The following is a 20321-nucleotide window of genomic DNA, read 5'->3' as shown; positions in this document are numbered from 1 at the left end:
ATTCCTCTCTTGTTCCATGCTGAGCGGCTAGGGGGCGTACCTGATGCCCTCAGCTTATGATGGTGCTAATGTCAAGTGGACTAGGAAAAATTACTGAAGTTACTGAAGAACTTTGCTTGATTTTGATTTAGGGAAGTGATGCTGTCTTTCTCTGTCCGGGGTAAGATGCTTTAAATATCTTCCTGAAGTGGGAGGAGAAAAAAACACCAAAAGAGTTTAGTGAAAGTTATTGTAGCATCTTTTGGTGGGTTCCACAATTGATACATTCTGTCCATGAAGCCATGCATCTTTGTGAGCTTGGAGCTCTGTTTTGGGAAGTCAGTAGGTGACCTCCTGTCTTCAATCCCTAGGAATGAGGAGTTCTAATGGGATACAGTGTATAAACTGATATGACACATACACACAGGCATATGCATGCTCACACACACACACAAAGGGAAGAGGCAGCAGGAGCTAGCAGAATGTAGCATCTGTTTTTATGAAGTCAACTTTACAACAAATAACCAGAGTGTGGCAGCTCCAGGGGGCCTTATTTATTTCAGTGCAAGGGAACTCGAATTAGAGGCCCCAAGAGTGAAGTTGGGTAAGTGTGGCTGCATGTTAAGCTAAATTCTTGCCATTGAGGTCCTGGAACGATGGAACCATCTTTTCGGAGATGGTTGAGAATGTGCGGATGTTTGAGGCCCTGGAAATCACCTGTGGTCTGAGACTTCCAACCTCATTCCCAGTATGCTCAGTACCAGTCCCCAGGATACTTCCCCTCCTGGGCCACACTGGGCTTGCTTGTTCTCTCTTTTTTTTTTATTGTACTTTAGGTTCTGGGGTACATGTGCAGATCATGTAGGATTGTTGCATAGGTACATACATGGCAAGGTGGTTTGCTGCTTCCATTGCCCTGTCACCTATGTCAGACACTGGGCTCTCTTTCAGCAGGTAGACAAGTCCTAGACTGCACTGTGGAAACAGAGGCATTTAGAGAAGAGATACTTTGCTCTTAAGGTGCGCAAGGTCAGGCGAGGTCTTGTTGACATAAAAGACTGAACCTAAAAGCCTTGGCTGCGCCCTGATTAGAGAATTAATTCTTTTTTTAAAGAGGAAAGTCTATTTATTGATGAGGGAAAGTCTCAATTGGTGAGGGAATGAAGCACTCTGAAACAGTGCTTCTGTTTCCAAAGGGAAGCTTCTGGAGGCCAGAGAATGGGGGAACCCTAGAATGTTCAGGAGGGAAGAGCCACTGTGGGATCCTTCTGCCAGAGGGCGTCCTGAGAGGTGCGTGGTAGTAGCAGCAGCTGGATGATGTGGTAGACACAGCTTCCCTGTTCTCTCCCTTATCTCAGGAGGAAGCAGTTCTTTGTATCCCCTCAGCCTTCGGAGGTATCTCGACATACATCCTATGCCCCCACAAGATGCAGCAGCCCCTTCTGATAGTCTCTGGATACATTTGTCACCCTAGTCAGTTATCAGTGCTCCTCAGTTAGGCCAGTGGTTCTTAAAAGTGTGGTCCATGGACCAGCTGCATCCGCATCACCTGAGAATGTGTTAAAACTCAAGTTCTCAAGCTCCACTCACCTCTACTGAATCAGAGATTCTAGGGTAGGGTCTAGCAGCTGTGTTTTCACAAGCCCCCTGGTGAGTCTGGTACTCCCTCCTTTGCAGTCTACTATCGTGTAATTGGGTGGAAATCTGGCCCCAGGAAAAGGGAGGGAGGATAGAGTCACAGAGAAGCTCAAAGAGAAAGCACCTCACCTGAGGTCATTTCCTCAGACCCATCTCCACCCTGCTCAGGCCACCCTGTGGGAAGGTTTGCTTGTTATGAGTCTTTAGATGAAAGGAACCAATGGGTGATGAAAAGACAGTGACAGGGAAAAGATGGGCCAGTCATGCCAAGTGACAAGATGCTTAAATGTTCAGGATAGTCAGTTATCTGGGGGAGCAAGCAGAGATGCATTATAACCCTCCAAACCAAACTCACCCCAGCTAAGCCTAGATGTAAAGCTGGTCTGTGTAGATGTAAAGCTGGTCTGTGATTCTTGCTCTTCTCTTTTGATGTGAGAGTGTGGAGGCCTCATGATTATCATGTGTGCTTCTCTTTTGCTTCCAGGCAGCTAAGCATGGAGGTTAAGAGCAGGTATCCTGAAATCAGACAGACTTAGGTGCAGATCCCATCTGTGGCCCCTCCCAGATGGCCCTCCCATCTGGTGGCCTGGGCTCCTATCATGAGGTTTAGTGCAACGTCAGCACTAGATGAAGGACAGTCACTTCTCTGTGTCTCTATTTCTGTATCTGCGAGATGGATGAGAATGCCGAATGCTTAGCAGTGTGTCTGGACAAAGAAAAGTCTTACTCGCTGTGGGCCACTGTTAAGATTCTTAGGTTGTAAGAGCTGAGATGAATTCAAGAGTTCTAGAATGAGTAGTCATTCTCTGGCCAATCTAGGAAGTTCTAACAGATAATCTTAAGGTAGTCTAGGGTAGTGGTTATTGAACTGCATTGCCAAAGCTCTAATTCTCACTCAATCGCTTGTCAGCTCTGAGATGTCAGGCAAATTGCTTCACCTTCCTGCTTTTCTCTTAAAACGTAAGATTAATTTACAGAAGGGCCCTTCTTGAAGAGTTTTGGTCTGGGACCGTAGGAGACATGTGCATTCTCTTGATGGCACAGCCGTAGTTGATGTTCAGATTGTGTCCTGATGTGCTGGACAAGCACTCCTCCCAGCCTGCTGGTGGGGTCAGAGGTGAGAACCGGTCCTGGGTACTATCCTCTTCCAGGCTGAATGCCTGAGGCCCTCCCAGAGTTCAGAGAGGAGCTGTGATGTCTCCTTCCAAAGCGTATGTGCTTTCTGGATGTCTAAATGCTTCAGGACTCTGGCAAAGGCCTTAAACCTTCATAGGCTGATTTTGGAGATGACAGGATTCATAGACTTGGCCAAAACATTTGGCTAACATGAGAATAGGCTCTAATAAATGGGAGCCTTATGAGATACATGCAAATCTATGTAAAATGTGAACCGATCTGGCACCTCTCTTCTCTCAGGCTCTGAAACCCAGGCTAGAGTTTCCATTTCCTCCTTCCTCCCACTGCCCCAATCAGGCATCTGGTCACCTGCCATTGAGAAGAGGATGTTGGAATGAAGGATATGCCCAGGAATGTGAAGAAAGCTTTGTGGCTGTCCTCCCAAGCAATACAGAACAGATAAACAAGCAAACAAATTGCATTTATCATAACTAAGACTTTCTTTGAAGGACTCCCTCACAGAAAGTATCTGGTTCCCCACAGGTGGATAGAGAATATTTGCTGGTTCATACTTAACAGAGCTAAGACTGCAAGGGGCCACAATGAGTGAATGAGTGAATGAGTGAATGAATGAATGAATACATTCTTACTTTTCAGGGCATGGTGGGCTGAGTCAGGAGGCTGTGTAGTATGATATAGTACGTCCCAAAGGGATCAGCTGCATCAGCCTCTCCTGAAAACTTAGAAATGCAAAATCTTGATACACACCCCAGGTCTACTGAGTTAGAAACTCTAGGGTGAGGACTAGTAATCTGTGTTTCTTATTAATTTTTAGAGATTTAAAAGACTTTTATTTTGAAATAGTTTGGAATTCATATTTTAAGAAGTTACAAAACAGTACAGAGCACTTCCTTCCACCCTTTGTCCAGCTTCCCCAGATGTTAACGTCTTACCTAACCACAAAGCAATGGTCAAAACCAGGAGGTTAACATGGGTCCATCACTATTATCTAGTGTACAGACGTGGATTACATTTTGCCAGTTGTCCCACTGATGCTTTTTCCTCGTCCAGGATCCACTTCATCCGAACTACACACTGCACTGAGTTACTGTGTCACCTCACCCTCCTTCAATCTGGGGCAGTTCTCCAGTCTTTGTCTTTCATGATCTTGGAACTTTCTACGAATACTAGTTTTTCTGTAGACAGTCTTTCCATTTGGATTTTTCTGATTTTCTTTTCCTAACGATTAAATACTAGTTATGCATTTTTGGCAGGAACTCTGCAGAAGTGATGCTCTGCCCTTTCGGTGCGTTGTTTCAGGGGTGCATGATGTCGATAGGTTTTGGTACTGAGGGTGTTAACTTGATCACTTGGTCAAGGTGGTGTCTGCCAGTTTTCTCTGCTGCAAACAGACGATTTTGCCCTTTGTAAGTCATCAGTATAATATTTTAAAACCACATAATAGCTTGTTTCTCATCCTTCTTTCACACTCTAATTTTAACATTCGTTGATGATTCTTGCCTGAAACAATTACCACAGTATTTGTGAAATGAGGATTTTTCTACTTCTGTCATTCCTTCTATGTTTTAAAATCAGAATTCTCCTGTAAGAGCATTCCATTCTTCCACCTTCTATTTATTGACATTTATTTGTACCAGTATGGACGCATGGATATTTATTTTGTTCTATGGCTGATAATTCATGTGTTTGTTTGTTAGGAATGTCACAGCAGTGAAACACCACAGATTGGGTGGCTTAAACAACAGAAACGTATTTCCTCACGATTCTGGAGGCTGAAGTCTGAGATCAAGGTGTTAGCAGGGATGGTTTCTTCTGAGGCCTCTTTGGCTTGTAGATGGCAGTCTCTGCTTTGTGTGGTCATGTGATTTTCCTTTTTCATGTCTGTTCACCTTGAAATTTTCTCTCATAAGGACATCAATCATGTTTGATTAGGACTTGCCCTAATGGCCTCATTTTAACTTTAATACATCTTTAAAGACCTTTTCTCCAAATACAGTCACATTCTCAAATACTAGGGTTACGGTTTCCGTATATGGATTTTGGGAGGACAGAATTCCCATCCGTAACAATCCAGGACTGTCATCATTTTGTTGCTTAAATGATCCTACATTTGGCCATTGAAATCCCCTGTACATTGGCTCCTATGTCCTGTCTCCAGGCCTCCATTAATCTCTGAGCGCTTTCTCACTTTCTAGCATTGCATGCCGTTCCAGGCAGGTCTTGTAGTTTCCCTGGTTCCGCCCTGAAATCATCCATTTATCCGAGGAATCCTCACCCTTTTATTGGAGGTTGGTAGCAATCACGCTCTGGGTGCTTCTGTTATATGCTAAAGTTGGAGCATCTCTGGTAGAGTAGGCAAAGACTTGACTGGGATTTGAATCCAGCTCCAATTTCTTCTTAAATGAATGGTATCCAATTAGTTACTTAATCTGTATAAGCCTGTTTCCTTATCTGTTAAGTGGGGATAATGTTACCACCTCTTAGAATGGTAATAAGGATTGAGTGATCTGTTACATGAAGCATTTAGCACTGTCCTTGGCTCATAATCAGTGTGCAACAAGGATTAGCTTTCATTATGAGGTGAGCTATTTCTAGACACCAAAGATCAAGTAACACATTACCATCTGGAGGACGGGCAGATTCTAGAGGGATTCCCAAGAATTTCTCAATGACCTACTAGAATCAACTCTGCCTATTACTTTGAAGAATTTTATCTTAAGGTCATACCTGGCATTTTAAAGGAATGTCTAGGGGAGCCCACCCTGTGGCCCCATTCCCAGCACTTTGGGTCCCTATGGAAGAGCTGTGAATGAAACTGAGGGTCTGCTTTTAATTCCCCATCTCATAACAGAACCGGTTTGGTTTCTTGTTCCTAGGTGGGCCGCCTGCCTGGAAACCAGGAACTTTCTGTTTCATTCCTTCTCCATTTGGAGGACCACCCACTAAAGTGGTAGCTTAACTTGGGGAAAAGGGTGATGTGCCATGGATTTTAGTCTGTCAATTGCCATGGGAACAGGAAATCATGGTGAATGGGAGAGATCATAGCTCTTAGGACCATGTGGTGTGTCTGTTCTGGTTTTTATTAAATTTGTTAATTATCTCTTTGTCCTTTTTTTGCAGAGAGCACGGATAACTTTATCTTGTGTAAGTCTGCTTTACCTGTTGCTTTGAAACTGATTTATTCTGATACTATCGGTAACTATTGAATTTAAATAGCCCTCTCTCCTATTCCACATCATCCCTGGCCCATGGCAGCTGAAGGAGTCTCAGTGAACTGTGTAAAAGGAACTGAAAAGTAGCAATGCTTTTCGGGCAGGTCCAAGCCCACTTTTCTTGGGTAATCTCTGTGGTTCACTTTCCCCCAGGGAGTTTTCTAAGGTCTCACGATGCTGTGGATCTCTTTGCCTGGATAGAGAGGGGCTTTGTGAAGATGGACATGGGGTTTCATGTGCCTCGATAGACCCCTGTTGATCATCTTAGTTGTTCTTGGAGAGAGAATATGGAACCTATAAACCTGCTAGTGTTTCTCACCTGCTTCAAGAGCCTGAGCTTTTGGCCAGGACTCACCCCATGAGAGCTTGATTTACAAGGTTTCCTGATAGGCTCATGTGTCCTCAAGTGGAATTATTGAGGCTCAGTTTATAAGCGATTTGGGGCTAGGGCTAGACAATCCTAAAAGAATTTGGGGTTTTGTTTATGGACTGTGGGGAACCTATGTTTATTCCTTTTTCTTTTTTTCTCCATGGAAGGTGGAAATACAGCAGCAACTGCTGCCATTTCTGCCCCGTGTCTGGCCTGAAATAGTAGATGCTGTTTAGAAACACCCTTGGCTTTTACTGATGTCAGTATCATCTGTGATTCCTCTAGTTGTCCTCGGTCTTAGAGGACTTGTAATCTTGCAGAATGTCCCTTCAGAGAATTCTGAATTGGGGCCATTTCTTGTCAAGGAGGTGAATTCTAGATGGTGGAGTGTGGGGAAAATTGATAGTTGGCTTCCCATCCTTGGCTTGCCAGGTAAAGGTGGTGTTTCCCAGTCAGATGGTTCTGTTTTTTAACTTGAGCTGCCCTTGTGTTCTGAAATCAGTGTTAGGAGAATGGATAGTGGGCTGTTTGATGGATCCCCAGGCCTCCTGGATCTCACTGAGGGGCAAAGAAGGAAAGAGGGAGGGCACAAAAGAGGGAGGGAGAGGAAAAGGAATGCCTGTGGCAAGAAATAGCAGAATGTCAGCAACAGCTGCCACCACCAGTAACATTTGCCTAATCCAGACCCTGGCCAGGTTCCCAATCCATGCTTCTTTTTTCTATTCTATAGCTCGTGCCCCAAGTTGCCCAGGTTATGTTATTTTCTCTGGGGTGGGGGTAGGGAATGGAAGTGAATGTCCTTTATTCCTATGGAGCCTGTCCTTGGACTGTAACCCCAGACAGATGGTCAGATAAGAACCTGGTCTCTGGGGGGTCCTGCAAAACCTGGGGAAGGCAGACTACAAGAGCCTGGCTTCCAGAGGATGTTCTCCACTAGGAAGTGTCAAGGGGACTTGGGAGTTGGGCAGGGACTGTGGCTGAGCCTCCCCGGCCAGGAAGCTAACCTCCCTCCTCCTTTTTGTGTTTGGTTTTCAGTTGATGAAGTGAGTCCCACACCTCCTATCACTGTGACCCACAAACCAGAAGAAGACACTTTTGGGGTGAGTCACCTCTTGATCAAGAGGCGTGTGTTGACTGGCATTGTCATTTTCAGACTTCATTTGTGTTGCTGACTTATCCAAATACCATCTTACTTGAAACTTTGAAAAAAAAAAAAAAAAGCGATGAATTGAACTGCATTCAGGCAGTTTAAACCTTCCTTATTTGCTGGAAATAGTTCATTGTTAGAGGAAGTCTTTGAGAATCTGCTCCAAGCCCGAGGGTTCAGAAAATCTCCAGTCTGTTAGGAGCCGAGCTGGGCCTGATTTGTAGGGGCTGCTAACTGTACAAGCCTTCTACAAAAGGCCAAGTTGCTCAGGGCATCTCCTTGGGTGGGGTTTTGAAGCACCCACTCCTATGATTTCAGAGCCTCAGATTGCTCTAGAGAGGAGAAAGGATTTTTTTTTAAAGAGTCTAAATCCTTTAGACTTTCCTGGATGAGAATATTATATAAGGCATTTTAACATGAAGATGCAGAATTCACTTGCTAATTAAAACAAAATTAGAAGCCTCTCTAGGTTTGTTTTTGCATCTGTTAGAATGGCCTCAGGTGGGAAGGGGCTCAGCACATTGAATTATGGAACTCTAATCAAATTGGATAATTTATATATTTTTAAATATTCTTATGGTCTCACAAATTTCTTCTTCTAAAGACCTTACTCAGTATTGCAGTTCTGAGAAGGGTACACTTACTATGGCAGTAGGACTGGCTCTTATCTGGGCACACACATTATTTTCAAAGAACTTGGGTTTTCCACGGCTTTCACTGACTTTCTGTTTCTGGTTCCTCATAGGTATCTATAGCAGTTGGACTTGCTGCTTTTGCCTGTGTCCTGTTGGTGGTTCTTTTCATTATGATCAACAAGTATGGTCGACGGTCCAAATTTGGAATGAAGGGTAAGGTGGGAGTTTCATTTTCAAGGGTGTCACGGGGGAAACATTACTGCTTTTGGTCAGAAGGTACTGTTTTGATATCCATTGCTCTCTGAGGGGGCCTCTGCTCGTGGGGCCTGAGTGGTACTGGTGGAAACTCCGGTTAGCCCCTTGTTCTTGGTAATTATGGTTTGAAGGCAGTGTTGGGATCTGTGGGAACCAAACCAGGGATCCACATGGTTTTGCTGTGACTGCTGATACACGTTGCTTAGATGGGCGTATGCAATGAAGATAATTTGGAAAGGAAGTTGGACTTGAGGGCAAATGAAAAGGGACTGTGGTTTATTTTTATTATTGGTGGGCAAAGGGACTCCTAGTTTGAGGACACAGTTTTTTCCTCTTGTTTTTGAAGTTGTGTTGGGAAGGCATAAGCACAGCAAGATGTAGGGTGGTAGACTCTGGCATTGAAAAGCTGCCCAGGCAATGGGATCTCAGCACGTAGCTCTACACAGAGTCCCAGAGTAGATGCCAAGAGCAACATGATTTCTAAATCTGCTGGCTGGCTTCCATGACATACAGTGCTCCACTCCACTGTGGCAGGGTGGGGTTGTGGGATGTGGCTCTTTGCCAAGGCTTGGTTAAGGGGACTGGCATGAAAGGGGTTAACATGGTGAATTAGCATCCACCTGCCTGGTCTCAGAGACGAATGTGACCAAATGGCTCAAGGGAAGTTGGGTACCAGTTCCAAAACAAACTTGAATTTCGAGATACACTCCGAGCTGGGGTTTCCATGTATGGTGATGTTGGGTAGGGGTGGGTAGGGAGGGATAACAGAAGGTTTGACAGGCTATCAGGTTGCTGAGATAGGACTTGGGTTGGTGTTATCTGGTGAGAACATGGGATGTGTAGAGAGATGAATTTCTGTGGGTTTTATGAATGAGTTTGTGTCTGTGGTGGGGGACCTTGGGGCTCGGGGACTGGAGAAGAGTACATGAGTGGCATTCATAGGGACAGTGATTCCCTGAGTGTTTTTTTTTTTTTTTTTTTTGAGACGGAGTTTTGCTCTTGTTACCCAGGCTGGAGTGCAATGGTGTGATCTCTGCTCACCGCAACCTCTGCCTCTTGGGTTCAGGCAATTCTCCTGCCTCAGCCTCCTGAGTAGCTGGGATTACAGACACGCGCCACCGTGTCCAGCTAATTTTTTGTATTTTTAGTAGAGATGGGGTTTCACCATGTTGACCAGGATGGTCTCGATCTCTTGACCTCGTGATCCACCCGCCTCGGCCTCCCAAAGTGCTGGGATTACAGGTGTGAGCCACTGCGCCCGGCTGATTCCCTGAGTTTTATGTGAGTGTTGGAGTGTTTGAGCATGGAACTGAGCTAGTCCATAGCTTTTACTATATTCTTGGATGTCTCTGTGACCCTTGAACATTCAGAACACTGATATATAGGGAGATATCCAGAGAGGATTAGAAGAGGAGAAAACCCTGTAGTCCCAGCTACTCAGGAGGCTGAGGTGGGAAGATTGACTGAGCAAAGGAGGTCAAGGCTGCAGTGAGCTGTGATCGCATCACTGCACTTCAGCCTGGGCAACAAAGTGAGACCCTGTCTCAAAAACAAACAACAAACAAAAAACAGGTACAGAGTACCCTGTTTCTAGAAGGCTTCTGCCTTTTCACTGCACTGTCTGCTCTTGATGAACCTGATCAAGTCACAGTGAAGCAAGCTAGTTTTTCTTAAGTCATCTGAGATATTCTGACCAAGAGAAAGACATATGCAGGCAAATTATAAAGACAGGATGGAAGTTTGACTGGAAGCCAGATGACAAACAAAATCAGACCACTCTTAGGCACCTAGGTTGGAGATACCTTATCTGTGAACACTCGCAATGTGCGAAATAGGGCTTCCTATGTCTAGAACATGAGGGGACCACTGAGGGAGCTCACAGCCTTCAATCTTTGGATAATCCTTAGGCTCCTGGTTTTGCAGACTGGCACTATTGCCTATACAAAGTTGGAGCTTTCCTAGCTCTTCCTCCTTCCACCTTAGAAAACACCAGGGCCTTGACCAAAGGGAAGAATGGGGCATTATTGCTCTTCCCCTGAGGAGGTGCACCACCAGCTGAGACCCTGCAACATGCTTGGCAGTGCTGTGAGAGCAGATTTTTCCTATTAATTGTCATCTGGTTTCTGGAACAGTGTGTCCCCATGTCGGATGGATTAGGCAGCACCCAGGGTGGTGCCTCCCCTCAGCTGTCCTCAGAGCTTCTCCCAGCCCCAGCTCCCCTCTCCCAGGCTGAGCCTCCTTTCTTGGCCCTTGTTGGGCCAGGAGAACATGTCCACATAGGTGGAAGTGAAATATCCTCTATTGTAAAGTCAGGTAACTTAAAGAAGTTAGACTGGAGTTATAGGCAAGATGAGATGGTGTATCTAAGACTCGCCTTGTTTAGTATTAAGCCTGAATCTCTTTGATCTTTATGAAGTCAGATTCTGTTTAGGTCTCACTTTAGGATAAACAAGTGCAAACCAAAAATAAAATTCTAAGCCCCCGCCCCTAACCATCTGAATACATCCCTCCTCTCAACAAGGGCATCCCAAAGTTAACCTGAAAAACTAGTCAGGCTGTGATGGGGAGGAAGGAGCCATACATGCTTATTACACTCTCCTTCCTTCTGGAATTTTGATAGAGTCGATGCTTGAAGTCTGACGAGAAACATTTGCAATCTATTCTCTCTGAAGCCTGCTACCTGGAGGCTTGATCTGCATCATAAAACCTTGGTCTCTGTAACCTCTTGTTGAACCTTCCTATTGAAAATAACTTGCAACCAACTGCCAATCAGAAAATCTTTGAATATGCCTATGACTTGGAAGCCCCTGCTTCCAGTTGTCCTGCCTTTCTGGTCTGAACTAATGTATATCTTACATGTATTGATTGATGCCTTACGCCTCCTTAAACTGTATAAAATCAAGCTGTGGCCCAGCCACCTTGGGCACATGTCCTCTGAATCTCCTGAGGGCTCTGTCACAGGCCATTGGTCACTCATATTTGGCTCAGAATAGATCTCTTTTGACTCTTTTCTTCAACCTAAGCAAATGCCAAAAGCTGCCTTTGATAGATTATTGCCAGCAAGCATCACAGTCTTGGATAAAGAGTGATGGCACGGGTACCAGAATTTCCCCACCTTTGACTTAGGGAAACCCTCATCTCTTCACATCCATCCCAGTCTCAGTTTTGCATTTTCAAATCTGGGTGAGAATCTACAATGCCAGTTAATTGCTCGCTGACTTCAGCAAAGTTACTTACCTTCTCAGTGCCTTTGTTTCCTCAACATCAGAATGGTAATAATACTTACTACCTCCCTCACTGGGTTGCTGTGAGTGTCGAGATCTGTGTGTAATTGGCATATAAAAAGACTCCATGGGAACCATTTCTCCCTCCTTTTCTTTATATATAGACCTTCATACGCTCCTTTTATTGCCTTCCAGGAAGGGCTGCCCATCCAAGACTCATTCGTGCCCTCTGTTGTCCTACACAACATTTAGTAAATGCCTTTATTATGCTCTAGTCCCAGTACAATGTCATTTCTTTGCTGATAGACCACCTGTCTGGCCTACTTGACAGGAATGACCTATGGCAGAAACCACAGATGACTCAGCCCAGTATGCCTGAAACATCACACAGCATTTGATGATTGCTTGTTGGACTTAGAAATGAATGACTTAAATTTTAATAATAAAAAGCACCGCTTGTAAATCAGCAATGGGCTAGTTAGAGCTAATTGGGAAATCTGAGATGTCTGGGCAGTGGGAATTAGAGTGATGATTATGCAGAAAACTCATAAACTATTCCCCATCCACATCTGAGGACCAGGTGTGTTAATAAGGAGGGCCTACTAATAGGAGCTTTACTTCCTTCTGAGAAATAAGAAAAATATAAAAAAAGACAAAGATTAATATAACAAACACCTGTATTCCCTCTACCTAGAATAAACGACTTACCGTTTTGTCTTATATTTACATCTAATGCTTTATTTTTGGATATAACATATGACTGATAAAACTAAAACCCTTTAGTCCTGTTCCCATCCCTGACTCCATAGGCAGCCACTAGCCTGAGTTCAGCATCCTCTAGTTCACTCGCTGAAGCGTCTTTCCCTGTATCTCTGTCTCTGTGTCTCTGTTGGCTGTCTCTCCCCTCATGGCTGTCTCCCAGATAAACTCACACCTCCCAGACTGCCAAATTAGCAACCACTTCTACTACATGAGAGATGAGTGGCCAAGGCTGGTAACCAGTTCATTTTTATCCTTCTACCTATATGTATATGTACACATATATGCATATGTCTCTATGTATCCATATGTAGACATACACACATGCATATCTATGAATACACTTACAAAATGCATTACTTTGTGTGTGTTTTAATTTAAGTATATTAACTTATACTCTGAGTGATTTGCTTCTTGCTTTGTTTCCTTGTCATATTTTAGAGATCTCTCTCTGTTGGTAGGTATAGGAATTCCAATGGTTACCCATTTTATGGGAGATGAATATATTAACCAGATCTCATAGAAACAAACTGAAGATGCTTTGTCTCAGATCCCTCCTTACTTTTACCAAATGCCATGTTGTTGATCAAAATTTTGGCTTGGGGAGGGGGTCACCTTAAGACACAAGCTCATCTTCTCTTGGAATCACAAAGGTTTAAGATGGTGCTAAGAAACCAGGGGTTTCTTTTTGCTGTTGATGAAGTCTAATGCCTTAGAGTGGCAGGGGTGATTTGTGATGTATTTGGCATGTGCTGGGCACTGCCCTATCAGCCAGCTCTTCTGCTGGAGCAGGGCCCTGGAGGTCCCTGCTGTGCTAGGCATTAACTGATTGTCAGATCATGGGGTGGTCCAGGTGGTTGGGAGGTGGGTACTTGTGGAGTTAGGGTAGGGGCTATTTACTGCAGCTACAGAAATATATAAAAATATTTGAGCATTTTAACAACTAACTAGAGTGTACCCTTGCATCCTGGGCCTGTAAGTGAGATGGTTCAGAATTTGGGCCAGATTCATTCTCATAAAATATTGTTAAATTAGGCATCGGAAGACCGTGACAATGATCTGGCCAGGCTCTCCTGTATCTGCATTTCCAGGTGAAGAAACTGAGTGAGTTTTAGCTCCCTCACTTTCCACAGCAACACAAACGCCCGAACTCCTTTGTCTTGGCTACCCCACTGTCCACATCCATAGTGCACCATCATCATTTCACCTGGTCATTAGAACAATAACCAGCCAATCGGTGCTGGCGTGTCTGAACAATCATAAAACATGCCCTGTAGTTTTCATATAAGGTGAGTATCATAATTATTTAATAGAAAAAGAAGCAGGTACATGGATCTTTTGCAGCCTGTAAAAAGGATGTACATTATTTGGCCTCTTTTCCTCTCGACCACCTCATGAGTATCTTTAAATACTTCTAGATCAGAGATACTGTGAGAGTTTCTTCATACTTCTTGGCTTCCTCTTATTCCCATGGAGAAAACAGAACACAATGGTTTATCAGAGCTGAAACAGACCTTCGGCTTATCAGGCTATTAATGTGCCCATTGTACAGCTAAGGAAATTGAGACCCAGAGAGATGCAGTGATGTGCAGGAGCACACAGCTAGTTGAAAGCCTCCTGGCCCTGCTTTTCCACATACTTGGCTTGTGCGGAGGACCTGGGAGGGTCAGGGAAGTGAAGCTGCTGGATTATGAAGATAACAGCTCCATCCCTCCAAGGCTCTGTTTACTTAGCTTTCAATGCTGTTCCATTTAAATGGGGTTTTCAAAAATTCTCTTATTAATCCACTTTCTCCAACGTGGGCACTCCTAGCCTTGGGGAAAGATAGGTGCTGTTGGAGGAGTAGGCTCCAAGAACTTCATTTCTTTTTGGACATGCTGGAGACTGAACGCATGGCAGGGTGGTGAGGGCTGGAAGGCTGGGAACGAAGGGCACCAAGAACTGCTGCTTGAGCTTCCGGCAATGCCTTAAGTGCCTCGTCAGCAACCGCCTGCCTTTCTTCCTAATGGCTGGATGTGTGCTGGAGCCTCTGATGGGCCTGGGCACTTGCAGGACTGTTCCATTGTCAATTAGCGTTAGTTAATAGGTACTTAAAGTAGAGTGGTTGCCTATTTGATTATGATTGGGGGCTATTAACATTTTTTTTCCATAAGCAGATGGTAACTGTCCTCTGAGTGGATTGTAGAATCCTGCCAGAGTCTTGATTTGGAGGGACTGGCTCCTGCCAAAAGATTTCAGGGGCTGCTGCCGCATTGAACGATCTTGTTATCCTTCTGGTGTCACCGCTTGGTTAAGGGAGTGATTAGACTTGGGAAGGAGTCCTTTCTGCTTTCTCTCTTAACCTTGGGGCATTGGACTGAGAAGTTTCTTCCAGGTGGATGGAGGTAGAGGTGGGCGGGATCTTGGACACCTGCAGTTTGATGCTGTAGATTGGCATTTCTTTCTCAGCTGGGACAGAGTGTCCCTATGTCTCTAGCCATACAAGCTAGGAATCAAAGCAAATTCAATGTGTGCAGAGCAGGTGAATTGGTACCAGAAGCGTGATGTGTGATAGGAGACATCTGAGGTGATGGAAAGGGGGCTTGGACCATGGATGAAAGCACTGTTGGTATCGTTGAATAAAATAGTTTCTTTCTCCTGCATGATATACTTTTTTGATCACTATTTAACAAGGATTCAGACAGTGCAAGGCAGGATTGAAACTGGGTAAAGGGACTGGGTTTCCTGGCTTCCCAAGATATGTCCATTCTTCCTTCCTCCTTGTTTTCTTTCTTCTTCACTTTTTCTACTTCCTCCTCTGAATAGACACGTGCAGGGGAGGAAGGCACCTCTGACCTTGCTATTATCCTGTACTTGTGACTCCTGGTGTAAGGTGACTCTTTGAACACAATGTTGAGAGTGGTTTCTGGCTTCTTTCCTGTGTTGTGATCCCAGGGTCCTCGTATTTCCCCAGCAAATGTTTGCGTGCCATCTCTTTTCTGACATTTGACAGAGCTTCCCACCACCCTCATCCCTCAGACACTCCTAGTATTTGATCAATTCCAAATTAAAGAGGTTAAGTTTGTAGCAGATCCACAGGAAGAATATAAACTTTTAGGAGCCAGGTGTCTTTTGCTTCTCCGTCTTTGCCTTGGACTTCATGGAGAGGCTCTGATTCAGACAAAGCCCCACCCGACTTGATGACTGAGTTCTAGAATGTGGTGCTTGGAGCTTTGAGAAGGCGGGAAAGCCATGTGTGTTTTTCTGGCGTGCTTTTGCTGCCCTATCTTTTGTGGGAGTTTTGCAGGTGTGCAGTGAATCATCACAGAAATCCCTACACGGTCACCATTGGTCGTGTGAAGGCTGAACTGCCCCGATTCTCCTGTCCTCATTCCTTCTCTGAAGGCTCCAGGGAACCAACTGTTCCTTTGCATTGACTCTCCCATTGGAAGGGAATTCCCTTGAAATAGAGCCTGATGCAAAATATTTTTCCTCTGTGGCTACCTGCTAGCTGGCTCTTCTTGGCAGGCCTGTCTGTCCTGTTCAGCAGGGCCAAGGATGACCACTATGCCTGACTCTACAGCCAAAGTGATGGCGTCTCCGATTCATTTAGTTTCGGCAGCAGAACACCATGCTAACTAACGTGTGTTGTTGCAACTGGCTCTGACAGGGTTAGCAGCCCCTTGATACCTTATTCAGTTTAGAAGTTCTTCCCCTTGTGTCCCCTGCTACTCATGTGACAGGTTAGAGTCACCTGCCTTATGCCCTACTGTAGATGTCACCTGGCTTCCCAAAAGTGCTGGCTCTCACAGTAATTTCACACCTTAGAAAACTGTAACGGTCGATGAGTTAGTAAATGAGGTTTTTAAAAGCTAGGAATAAAAGCAAATTCAAACTAATTTCTGGCTCTTAAAGAGTCACAAACTTTAGTATTTTATTTTTCACCAAGAATCATGGTGACATACTCCTCACCCATCCAGTTATCCTATGCTGTCACGGTACAGGATGGAAAACCAGGAGGGGCTGGGGCTGCCAGCATTGACTTTCCTGCATCCTTCTTTATGCCAAATGTTTCTGACCCCCTGCAAAGTCAGGTTGTAGAAACTGCTCCAACAGACCCCCTCCTCTCTGCTTTGGCTAATGAGAGCTGTCATGTGGCTGCAGTACTCATGACCTGTGTTTTTGCAGCTCATTCTCTTGTGAACTCTGCAAAGGGTGTTAGGATGGCCAAAGAGCAGCCCTGGAATCCCAAGACAGCAAAACAGAGAGATGAAAACAACCGCTAACCAGAAAACACGTTTTGGACTAGGGGAGAAAAACCACATGCTGAAAACAGCAGCCACCCAGCTAACGGCTGCAAATCCCCAGCCCTGGCTCCTTGTCACCCCCTGCCCTTTGTGCTGCGGTTCCTCACAGAGGATGAGGCGGGCCGCATAGCATCCTTTAGCCAGCTGTGCTTCCAGCAAACAGCTTCCCAGAACTGCCAGGGAAGGAGGCAGAAGCCTGAGTTTGGTCTCTCTCTGACCTTTGCACCCAGAAAGGTTAATAACAACCCCTGTCTCTCTTCCTCACTACCCCAGCATCCTTAGAGGAGAGGGACCAACCAAGTTGCTCTGGTGCCTGTCTCTTTATTCTTTTCTCCTGTGTCAACTCTGTTACCACAAGCCAGGGGGGAACGTGCTTCTGACTTCTTCCCCAACAGGATCGGCTATCTAATTTGTGTGGCCCAGTGAAAAATACTCAGAAAAGATTAGAATTTCCAGACAGCTACAGCAGAGCATTAAACCCCAAGCTCAAGGTTCTTTTGAGCATGGAGCCAGGTCACAGTTCCACGAAGCCAGCTCTGCTTCGTGAATACAAAATCCACCATGGCTTCAGCTCCTAGCTCCTTTGTCTATCCTGAATGGTGCTGAAACCGCTATTTCTGTACTTCCTTTTAGAGAGAAGCTGGGATATGGGGTAAAGACAAGAATATCAGTTGGTTTTTTACTTATAATTATTGTGGGGAAGAGAATGATAGGCATCAAACATTTGTTGAGAACCTACTGTGTGCCAGACATCTGATATATCTTTAAATCTCGAGTCTTCACAGGCGGCTATTATTAGAAAGCTGCTGCAGATGCTTAAATTGCTCAAGGTCATGTACCTGCCGTCAAAACTAGGTTTTAAATGAGTTTACTCTACGTTGTTGGTTCTCAATCTTAGCGGCACTCTAAACACCTGAAAAGATTATATAATTTCCCAAACCTAGACCACAGTCCAGGTGACTTAATTCAGGCCTGGGTGTTCTCTTTTAATTCCTCTGATGATTTCTATGTGCAGCTAAGGTTGAGGAACAACGGTCTAATCCAGTAGACATCGCATATTTCACTGGCTCTCCAGGTCGTTTGTGTAGTCTGCAGACCAGCTCATCTGATAATGCTGGGAGCTCGTTGAATGTGCAGTTGCCTGGGGTTTACCCCATACCCACTGAATCAGACTTGGGGTGCTGTGGGGGACAAGCAATTTCTCTGGGTGATCCTGAATGACGGCTGGGGTTTAGGAACCACCACCCTATACCTGTAGAGACACAGTGGCTGATAACATGAACACTACTTCTCAAACTTTAACATGCAAGTGAATATTGGAAGATTCTGGAGATCTTGTTAAATACATGCGTTCTGGTTCAACAGGTCTGGGGAAGGCTGAGAGTCGGCGTTTATTGCGAGGTTCCAGACAACGCTGCTGTGTGGACCATGCTTTAAGTAACAAGGGGTTAAGTTACTGGAAAACACTTCAGGCCTGTGGCTCGGGACCTTAGATCACCTCTCTGCTTTTTGTTTTTTTCCTGAATGCCAGTTGCAAAATGAACCTGCTTCAAAGGTCCATGGGCTGGGATTTTGAGACTCTAAGATTACAAACTATAACCACTACTTTTTTTTTTTTTTTTTTGGTATTTTTAGTAGAGATGGGGGTTTCACCATGTTGGCCAGGCTGGTCTCGAACTCCTGACCACAGGTGATCTGCCCATCTCAGCCTCCCAAAATGCTGGGATTACAGGTGTGAGCCACCGAGCCTGGCCTGGCCTCTCTAACCACTACTTCTAAGGCATTTCAGTCCTATCCTCTTTGGGCCTCTCTTCTCTCCTAAAACTGTTTCTGTAGTGGCTTCCTTGGTTTGAAACCAAACTGCCACCTCTTTCCACACCAGGGGACTTGTAAGGTCTGCTGCCTCAATTGATTTCAGTAATAACTGTCAGGTCAATCAGCACTGATATCGCCACTGAAGGAGTGGGGGTAGAAACCCAGAGAGGCCAGCAGGCAGTGATCAGCCGGCCTTCCCAGCTCAGACTTCTTGAGCTGTGGAGGCAGCCGTTCCTCTCTTTCTCTAGAAACTTCTTTATTCTCTTTGCTGTCCCTCCTACCCCTGATGTGGAAGGAAATATTGAGGGTATAGAAAACTGGAAAAGCTTGTGCTGGGAGGCCCCAGAGTGGCTCAGAGTAGGTCTGTCGGCAGGCAGAGGAAGCCCCGTGGGTTAAGTTGGTGGGCTGCCCAGGCTGCCCGCCGGCCTCAGAGACACTGCCCTGGGTGGTGGCTGGGATCCCATTCTTCCCAGTCTTGCTGCTCTGGCAGTTGGTATTCATACTGGAAGCCTGCCCTGCCTTCCATTTTACAGTGGAATAAGAGTTGCATAGTTGGCAGAAGACCAGAGCAGTTAAGTCCTGGAAATGCCCAGCCTCTCTACCTGACAGGCATCTTGAATTCAAATGCGCCTCTGTGCTGCCGCAGCAGCCCTGCGAACCTGTTCCCAGGCAGGGTCAGAAGAATGCCAGCGTCTGTCTATCTGCCAGCAGGCCTTGACATGAAGCCCTAAGGAGGGCGTCGGGTAGTTCCAGGAACTGCCTTTCAAAAGTGCATCCTTCCAAATAGATAGGGTTTAGTGGGTTGGCCTTGGACCAGTCAAAGGGGGTGCAGGGGGTGCCCTGTTGTTGGCAGGATTTGAGCACTGTTAGGAGCCATTATGTGTGAAAATGCTCCCACAGCAACAGCCCCCTGCTTCGTGGCTGCTTTGCAGGGGGCAGGCCAGCCCGATGGGGCTGTGTGTGGTGCTTGCTCCATTCTGAGAAGTGCTGTCAGGAATCAGGGACCATCCAAGAGCTTGGAAAAATGGGCGCTAATGTTTGCTGCTGCCCAGTGTGTAGATTGGGGCAGGCTTTCTGGAAAGTGGCTTGGCAATTTTTGTTAGAAACCTAAAATCACGAAAGCCCATGTCCTAGTGACTCCAATTCTGAGAATTTCGCCTAAGGTGATACTCACAAATGGCTATCTGTATTTGTGTATATGGGAATTTATCCCACTGTGACTTATAGAGTAAACTTGATAAAGAATTACTTAGAGATCTAACAATAAACAACTAGTTAACTCTTAATACATTACGGTCCATACATATGATATAATACAATGCAGACCTTAAAAATGACAACTTTTAAAAGTAGATTTTTCATGTTTCTGAAAGGATACATATGCAAATGGTAAGAAAACCTAATAGTATAAAAGATAATGTAGTAAAAACATGAGGCTCAGTCCCTCCCTAATTTTCTGCCAGTGGGATAACCATTATTTAGAGGTTCTTGCTTATCCTTTCAGAGATGGTCAAGACTTATGCAAAGATGCACGTTTCTCTGTTGCCTTTGCACAAATGCAAGCTTGTATTCATATTGTTTTGTGCCATTATTTCTGCTAACAGCCTGTCTTTGAGATGATTTAGTATCAGCTCATAGAGATCTACTGCATTCTATTTTTATAGTTGCATACCAAGAATGATATTTTAGCAATATGTATTGACATGTGAACATGTTTACAATATATATCCAAGTGAGAAAAGACTCCAGGCAGTTTCTCTAATCCCATTTTGTGTTGTTGTAAAATAAAGAGAAAATATTTTTCTACACATACCTGGAAAAATACTGGGATCACATAGAATTATAGGTCAGAATGTAGAATTAT

The 20321-nt window shown here is 44.9% G+C and overlaps 1 protein-coding gene across 30 annotated transcripts in view; it reads left to right on the top strand.

Annotated features, from left to right (window-relative positions):
* The window catches only part of NTRK3 (neurotrophic receptor tyrosine kinase 3), a 397061-nt gene that overhangs the window by 121885 nt on the left and 254855 nt on the right, over positions 1-20321 (top strand). For 26 of the 30 annotated variants that reach the window (XM_078376017.1, XM_054258251.2, XM_054258271.2 and 23 more), the window contains 3 exons: positions 5875-5898; positions 7372-7436; positions 8229-8331. In XM_078376017.1, coding sequence (XP_078232143.1) covers positions 5875-5898; positions 7372-7436; positions 8229-8331 — 192 coding nt within the window. The remainder of the gene's footprint in view (positions 1-5874; positions 5899-7371; positions 7437-8228; positions 8332-20321) is intronic. The other 4 variants (XM_078376016.1, XM_078376019.1, XM_078376018.1 and 1 more) reach the window with 1 other exon arrangement.

The sequence above is a fragment of the Callithrix jacchus genome, chromosome 6 (genome assembly GCF_049354715.1).
Source record: "Callithrix jacchus isolate 240 chromosome 6, calJac240_pri, whole genome shotgun sequence".
Classification (NCBI taxonomy): domain Eukaryota; kingdom Metazoa; phylum Chordata; class Mammalia; order Primates; family Cebidae; genus Callithrix; species Callithrix jacchus.
This window is presented reverse-complemented; position numbering and strand designations above follow the sequence as displayed.